We start from the raw sequence: 8,542 nt of genomic DNA on the forward strand, positions 1-8,542 counted from the left end.
ATTAAAACACAAATGGGCTATAAACCGCAAGCCTAACACCCCCTTAGAGCCATTAAACTCACGGTTCATGCTTTAAGTTTAAAGTAAGAAATTTAAGCAACTTAACAAATCCCGTAGGAATTATTAAGACACCACCTAAAGGCTACTCATGCTCACGGATTTGAGAAGTGGTCAAATTCAAGTTTCCGATTCATTAGTTTTCTAAACATGCTTTCTAGGTGATTAAGCTAGCGAACACATTTAGTAAGCATTAAAGTTTAGAAGCCCATAGATACAAAACATGCATAAACATCAAAACACAAGGAAATTTACATTATTTGCACATAAGTTTGGCTAGGGCTAAGCCTCAAATCCAACTACTCATAATCCATGTTATTACAAAAAAAAGCCATAAACATCAAATTAAAGAGAGAAGGAAGGGACAAGGAAGAACTACCCATGGGTTTGACTCTTGGTGGAGTCAAACCAAGATGTCAAAGATCCCACCTAGCTCTCTAGATGTAAAATGATGAGAGAATTGCTTCAAGGTATGTGATTTTCAGTTTTTACAACCCAAAACAACCATACACATCCACAAAACTCAAGAACAAGCAAGAACAAAGGCTTGGATATGTGAAAGCAAGTGTTGTGATTGATTTAGAGTGTGTAGTAACTTTGGTTTTGGTGAAACCCAAGTGCCTACATACCTATTTCTCGCACAAACTTAAGCAACTATGAACTAGAACTCAAAACTATAGAGAAACTATGCTAGAACTAGAGAAAAGAGAATTTTTGATGTTGCAAAGTGAGAGAGTAAAAGAGTGAACGGTTTTGGGGGGAGAGAATGGGCTATTTAAAGGCTAAGGCAATTCAAACCAAGGGTGAAGATCAAAATGAATCAATGGTGAGATGTGATGAACAAATGTGTAAGCACAAAATGTGGATATAGTTTTGACTCCACATAAAAATGACTTAGAAAGCCATAGATATTTTGGTGGAGGAGATAAAGTTGGGGTAGAAGGATAATTGTGCAAGGGAACAAGGCAATAAATGGGAGACAAATGTGTAAAATGTAAGAAATGGATCACTTGTCATCTTTTAAATTTTGAATTTTAAAATAACCTACACCTAAAGTCTCTAACCCTAGTCAACAGCTCTTCCATGCCCTCCACACATGTCCTTGGCCGGCCAACTTGACTGAAAACGGTCAGAATCTGGCGTTGACCTCCGTTGACCAATTTTTTGTCCGTTCGCGTACTTTCTTCCTTCAATTGAATCTCCACCGAGACTTCGGAATTGGCCTTCAACTTCTTCATACCAAATATTCCTGAATAAGTATAGATCATCCTGGTAAAATTTCAGAGTTTAGTTCACCGTATTTTGGCTGGAATTCTGCCGGAATCCGTACAGGTCCTGTTTTGTAGTTTTTGTCTTTTAGTCAAAAAGTTGGACTGATCTTTTGAAGGCCATGAAATGATCCTTAGGATGTCTAGAATATTTTTGTAAAATTTTTGCTCATTTGGAGTTCATTTGATCTGGCTGCCGCTCCTCCCTCCTTGCTTAGCTCGGTTTCTCCTAATCGGAGTAGGAAAATGTACTAAAGTTGACTTTTTAATGCGATTCCAAGCTTCTCCATTATTTTTTAGCATGATAAGGAAAACATAATAAATGTATATAAATAAACAGAAAGGTTAAGCAAAAGTGTAAGATTAGGGAAATAATTACTAGGTAATTATGGACCTAACAACCATGCCACGAAGAATGACACCGCATGAATATCGGAACACGACCGAAGCAAAATGCTTGTCAAGAAGCAAAACTCATAGAGAGGTAGCGAAAGCGAACCCTGTGGGTCAATAGAGTATACTTTTTTTTTCCTTTTGATGTCAATACCTTAACAGAACAAATATATTTAAACTACCCACGAAAAGAAAATTGTAATCGGTCATTAAAGTGCCAACGAAAAGAAAATTGTAATCGGTCATTAAAGTGCCAACGAAAAGAAAATTGTGATCGATCATTAAAGTGCCAACAAAAAGAACATTGTGATCGAAAATTGTGATCGGTGATTAAAGTGCCAACGGAAAAAAAAATGTTATCGGTCATTAAAGTGCCCATGAAAAGAAAATTATTACTTCACAAAATGAAAAATATGTAGATGATATAATAGGCTAATACCATTAATTTAATTTCCTTTCATTTCACTTGTATATATTTAAAGTGCCAATTAATAGGATAATTATTATATATTCATGTAGAGGAAAGTACAACTTAGAGGAAATTTATGTCAAAATAGTTAACATAATAGGCTGGTGCGCTATAATTACTGAGTCTTTCACTGCTATATAAACGTCTCAAATTCAGGCAAAGATAACCAACTCAACGGTAGCAGCAGTCAGTATATCAAAAATGCTCTAAATCTATTATTTGCCATAGTTTCTTGTCTTTTTTTTTTTGGATACTTTTTTTTCTTTCACCATGGAAGGCAGGAAGACCAGAGGACGGCAGAAGATTGAAATAAAGAAAATTGCAAATGCAGACGATCGCCATGTCACTTTTTCAAAGAGGAGATCTGGCATTTACAAAAAGTGCAACGAGCTAGCAACCCTATGCGGTGCAGAGGTTGGTGTCGTGGTGTTCTCCGAATCTGAGAAACCATTCTCGTACGGTAACCCCTCTATCGAATCCATAGCTGACCGATTCTTAAACCTCCAGCCTCCTCAAGAAAATAGCGATGACAGGATCGCTGGTTCTCTTGTGGGAGCATACAAGCGTGCAAGATACATGGAGATACTGAACAAGCACAATGAGTTAGAAGACAAGCTCAGGGATGAACAGCTTCGAGAGAAAGTACTTCTGCAGAAAGAAAGAGCAAGAGCAAGTGCAGAGCAAGAAGGCCTCGGCTGGTGGCAGCGTCCTATTAAGGAGCTAGACTCGGAGGAACTAAAACAAATGTATGCTTCCTTCCAGAACCTCCACAATAGTCTCTCTAATCATCTGGTTCATCTCAATGTTGCCACCCATAATGTTAATAATAATAACAATATTATTAACATGCAATAATTTCTCCTCTTAGAATATGAGATTAATATCCCTTCAGTTTCCTCTCTTCTTCCGGCTTGGGCGCTGGGACGATATACAGAAGAGGGAAAGGGGTAGAGAACTAGTTATTATTAATAAGTCAATTGGTTATTGATATGTACTTGCTTGATTTGTAGTACACATCAATGCTTAGCCGTATGAAAACTTTAATTAGAAACTGATCTATGAATCTGTTCTAATGTTATCCTAAATGTAGTTTCTTATTCTCAATAATAATACAACTATATCTCGGTGGTTGTTTTCAAAATTATTGCTGAAGTTCTAGATATACATTTGGTCTTGAAATTAATTGTAGGCGTGGATGCGGGTGTCTTGATATAATGCAGATTCTAGAGAGGACCTCATTATCTTTAAAATTTAAGGAATTTTACTATTTTTCACTAGTACACGACCTAATTCAACGATTTCAACCACTGATTCTTTAAATTCTTATGCAAAAATTATTTATACAAAAAATCAAATAAATTCATAATAATTGGTCATTGAAAATATGTAGATAAAATTAGAACGAAGATGGTGCTTATCAAATGATTAAACGTTTTTCAATTTAGCTAATTTTTTGTAGGATTCATATGTATAAATATAACTAGAGAATGAGTGGTTTAAATTGTTAAACTATATATGTCATGACAACACAAATTCTCATTGAGACATAAAAACGCGATGCTCTCTCTCTCTCTAGAGAGGCAAAACCTAAGGCCGCAAACTGCCTTGATTGGAGGCGGCGGTACTGCAAATCTATTGACTCTCGGCAGGGAGGTTTTCCGGCCACGCAGTGGCTCGGTTCCTTGGGGCTGGAAGGGAGGCGGCTTGCCTTTTTCTTCTACTCTACTTGGCGGTGATGGCGAATGGTTTCGTCAGTGTCCCATGATGGTGGTCCGATGGGCTGCGCAGACTCGAGATGGTCTCTCATCGGCGTCAAGCGGCGCTGGGCTGTTCGCTCTGGGCGAGGTCGGATGGGGACTGGTTGTTGGCTGGGGTCGAGGATATCTGGGTTCAGATCCGATCGGGGACAGTTTAGAAGTGATGGAGGGCTGTGATCGAGCACTCTCTGAGGGTGTGGTGAGTGATCCCGGGGGCTATGCTAGATCGGGATCAGATTCAGGCCAAGGAACTGTTGCGGCTGCTGGAGTGGCGGCTCCGACGGCGAGTGTCTGCGGCGGCGGCGTGGCTGATGGATCGTGGCTGGAAAGATATGTGTGGGCTCATTGGGTTAGGGCTTTGGTTTACCCTACTCTTTGGGCCTGCATTTGGAGAGGATGGGTTGCATGGGCCTTGATCTGGTCTGTGGACTGGATTACCCTTATGCTATAGGGCTGGATGAATTGGGTCTATATGGCCCATAGTATTGTTTAATTTCTGTTTTGGTCGCAAAAACCAGTGCCTTAGTTGAAACCAATTTTATGTCTGCTTCGAGGTTTCTTGGTTTTTGTTAGAATAAAGGTGCGTGGACTTCCTAAAAGGTGGGTGTACTCGGGATTTTTTGGGGTTTTATTCTTCTAGGATAGGATTTCAGGAGGTTCTAAGGAACGATTCTTTCTGTCGACCCCATAGGGGTGTTTCGTTTTTGTACTGCTTGTTGAATATTAATGAATGGGTTGACCTATTTTCCATCAAAAAAAAAAAATTGTTAAACTATATATGCTAAAAATAAAAACATCCTCAAATTTGAAATGAGTTAGATCCAATGCACAATAATATCACATGTTTCCTAATTGTGCTGCCCATATTGACCCTAACCCAGTTCAACAGGCGTACATCCAACAAAAGAGAAGAAGACATGACTACAAAGACATGATGGGGGTTTTCTCCTCCAAACATCTATCTGATCACCATCAATTACTGGTTTTTTATGAGTCCAAGACTCTAATTGATATCAGTACCTTAATTTGATATTCCATTATCATCTGGATCTACTTTCTTCAATAATTAATTGTTTTTGGGAGAATAAGAAAGTGGGTGTTGTAGCTATTGATTAATTGATCCAATTTAGTTGAGTCAAGGTCAAGGTTCTTATCTTGAGCTACGAATTCAATTATTTGTGTGTTTCTAATTGAATCTCACATGGATTTCTCCCGCTAGCATGAAACGAAGTCTATTCCCTCCCATATTTCTTCTCGATTTTAATGGGTTGCTTCTATTTGCTATGGATTTTCATTAATCAATATTGTGGAACCATTTCGTTTTTTATTTCCATTGACTTCTTATTTGCTACACCCTTTTAATCAATGAAGAGCAACACAGATTATGGGTTTGCAAATGGCAATGACGAATTTGGCTAGCCATTCTTCTCGATCCGCATGTGAGTTTTGGATGTTATTGTGCATTAGATTTGTCAAACAAAATCCAACTGTTGATATGAAAACATCCGCACTTTACTCATTTTACAGACATCCGCCTCTGATCTACCCATATATATATATATATATATACAGATCCTATCCAGAGCGGAGTTCCGCTTTGAAATTACGGAGTGAACTTCGAGTTTTGGGTCGCTTTTAATTAGGTCGCATATCCACATCTCGACCGTACAGTTTTTAGGTACTAGTGTATAGATCATCTATGCAAATTTTCAGCAAAATTGATGACCGTTAAGGCATTGGTAATTGCCTTAAAGCTAGTACGGTTCAGGTTGGACAGATTCAGATCGTCAATTGGTTTAAGTGAGTTAGATACCTTAACGATCATCAATTTGGCTGAAAATTTGCAGAGATGATCTATACACTAGTATCTAAAAACTGAACGGTCGAGATGTGGATATGCGACCTAAAAGCAACCAAAAACTCGAAGTTCACTCAATAATTTCAAAGTGGAACTCCGCTCTGGATAAAATCTGTATATATATATATTTGATTCTGGTAAAAGATCTATTTTTTTGGTCATTTTAAGAGATCGCTTGTGAGATCTAAAAATATCTACCAAAAGATGTGTCAAATGTGAAATCATTGTGATTTTAGCCTTATACAACACCACAATATAAGAAATATCAATATTACAAAAATCCCACCGTATTTTTATATTTTATTATTTACCAAAATGCCACTGCATCCAAATAGCTATTGTTAATTTGTTATCAGTTGAAAATCTACTACCGTTGAATAAAAAAGCTACTGTTATTCTTCATCAAAGTTATAGTCATTCGTTGGAAAAATTACTATCATTATTCAACAAGTTATTGCCGACAAACTGAAATGTTATTGTCATTCTTCAAAAAAAACTAATGTCATTCACAATAATCTTTTGAGAAGCTATTGACGTCTTTCAAAAAGCTATTGTCGACGAACCATAAATTTAATTATAGGAAATTACAATTTTTTTTTTTTAGAATCAACAAATCAATTCTCTCATTCAACTCAAACTAGAATGACAGGGATACATACATTCCCTTGGCATCTCTATAGGTAAGTCTAGGCCCTGATATGCTAGCATCACTGATTAGACAACAAGTACTCACTTATTCAAAAGCGAGTCAATGAACTATGAAAATACATAGTAGATAGGCTAAGAATAAACTTAAATTTGGGCAACACACATAGTAAATAGACAAGCTAGTTAATTGACATAATTATCCGGGGTCCCAAATACCAAACTTAAAAGACCTAGGCTCATCAGTTTGGGCCACAATTGGGTCTAAATCCAAACAACATGCCTACCTAACTATGGAAGCAGCAGGCCTGTTAGATTGAGGCCATCCACTTGAAATGAGCCACCTAAATGATTTAGACACCCTACTAGAAGTAGGGGTCCTCTTAACGCCGACCATTATACCCTCTACCATCATCGAACTCACCACCTTATGTTCTGATTGGAGAGTAGTGCATGCTACCACCGCTCCATGAGACCGGATGCCTTTGATCACAATCACAGTATGATGGAAGGCTTTGTCACACCATTTCAAAGCCGGCATCGCTCTGCCCAGCCAATTCTAACTCGTAATCCATTTCAAACCTAGAGCCAAGCTGGCCCGCCATTCTTGACCTCTTGATTCAGCCTTGATCCATTTCAAGCCCAACTTCTGATCGCCAGACCTCTTAACCAGACACGATCCAGCCATCATGTCAGCCCACACAATTTCATCGAATGAGGGTTTGAGTCATTCCCTCCATGGTCAAATCCAGAAGCCAGATATCCATGCACGCCAATCATTGATCACAATCAGATCTTCTGGCTGTCACTATCATCTTCAAGTTCATACCATCAAGGCTTAGTGGTGATATCTGAGCGCAATGTGTTGGCTGGGTTGAGTGGTCGTCGAAAAAAGATGGCGTTGGAGTGTTGGTGCAAAAACCACAAAACATGAAGAACAAGTCCCCACTTAGGACAGAGACTGGAATCAATCGTCGAATTGGAGAACCATAGCCCCAGTGATTAGGTTTTGGAGAGAGCCAAAAACCCTTTTTCATCCTTAAATGACCATATTGATTACTTGCTTTATTTATTGAGAAATTATATATAGCAAATTACTATGAGTTTCTTTTTAAAACTTGTATTATCAAATAAGACACCCTATTGTCATTGTCATTGTCTACGAGGATTATTGTCATTGTTCTAATGTAGCACGGGGTTCAGGTTTTGTGTCCCCCCCCCCCCCCCCCCCCCCGTTGCAAAATAGTATTTCAATAAATGGAACCGGGCGTGGGGCTGAGCCTCCTAGTTAGGCTGGGTTCCAAACCCCTTTTCAAAAAAAATAAAATAAGACACCCTATATTTTTATGCCTAAGCGCCGTGAATGACAATAATTTTTCTGAAAAATAAAAATAACTTTTAGATTCATCTATAATAGCTTTTTGGTTATTAAATAGTAGCTTTTTTGTTCATGAGTAGTATCTTTTTTGTTCGTTGGCAATAACTTTTTAATAACAATAACTGTTTTGACACAGTGACATTTGCATAAATACTGAAGATTAAAAATGCAGTGATATTGCTTTAAATAATGATATTTCTTACATTTTGGTGGCTTTATGAGATAAGAACATAAAATAACAAAGATAATAAAAGTGGCTTATATGTCATTGGCTATAGAATTATTTAGAAATACTTGCTTACAAGGATCCTTATACTAGTTCTTTTTAACTAAAATTCAATTAAAAGAGAAGGAACCTAATTTTTTTTTGAAGAAGGCAAAGCCAATATATTGATCAAAAGCCAGAATGACCATTACATACCCTTCCGCTGTCATGTAAGACAGGCAAGAAGATGTGTTAGTACCCACAATGGTACATAGGAACTAGGTCACTCATTTGACATTGAATACATCATAAAAATAGCGGGATCCCCCTTTGGTACTACGCCGGAGGCGCTAGAAAAGTAGAAGGATCCGGCCCTCCCAACCTAACTCGGAAAACAGTAAATCTAGTCGCCTAGAGACCTCAATTGGTGTACAACTAGATACACTGAGAATTAAGTCGACAAGACCAAGACCCAATACTAAAACTAGATAGGAAAAAAATCCACTAGACTG

General features: G+C 37.9%; 1 protein-coding gene across 1 annotated transcript; it reads left to right on the top strand.

Moving 5' to 3' along the window:
* The first annotated feature begins 2,457 nt into the window (after nucleotides 1-2,457).
* LOC133722995 (agamous-like MADS-box protein AGL29) lies at nucleotides 2,458-3,042 on the top strand. The gene has a single exon (XM_062149830.1). It carries the CDS (start codon nucleotides 2,458-2,460, stop codon nucleotides 3,040-3,042), a length of 585 nt encoding a protein of 194 aa, XP_062005814.1.
* Nucleotides 3,043-8,542: the final 5,500 nt, after the last annotated feature.

This window comes from Rosa rugosa, chromosome 7, assembly GCF_958449725.1.
Source record: "Rosa rugosa chromosome 7, drRosRugo1.1, whole genome shotgun sequence".
Classification (NCBI taxonomy): Eukaryota; Viridiplantae; Streptophyta; class Magnoliopsida; order Rosales; family Rosaceae; genus Rosa; species Rosa rugosa.

Excerpts from the sequence above, each read along its gene's own strand:
- LOC133722995 (XM_062149830.1), top strand. The coding sequence starts at position 2,458 with ATGGAAGGCAGGAAGACCAGAGGACGGCAGAAGATTGAAATAAAGAAA.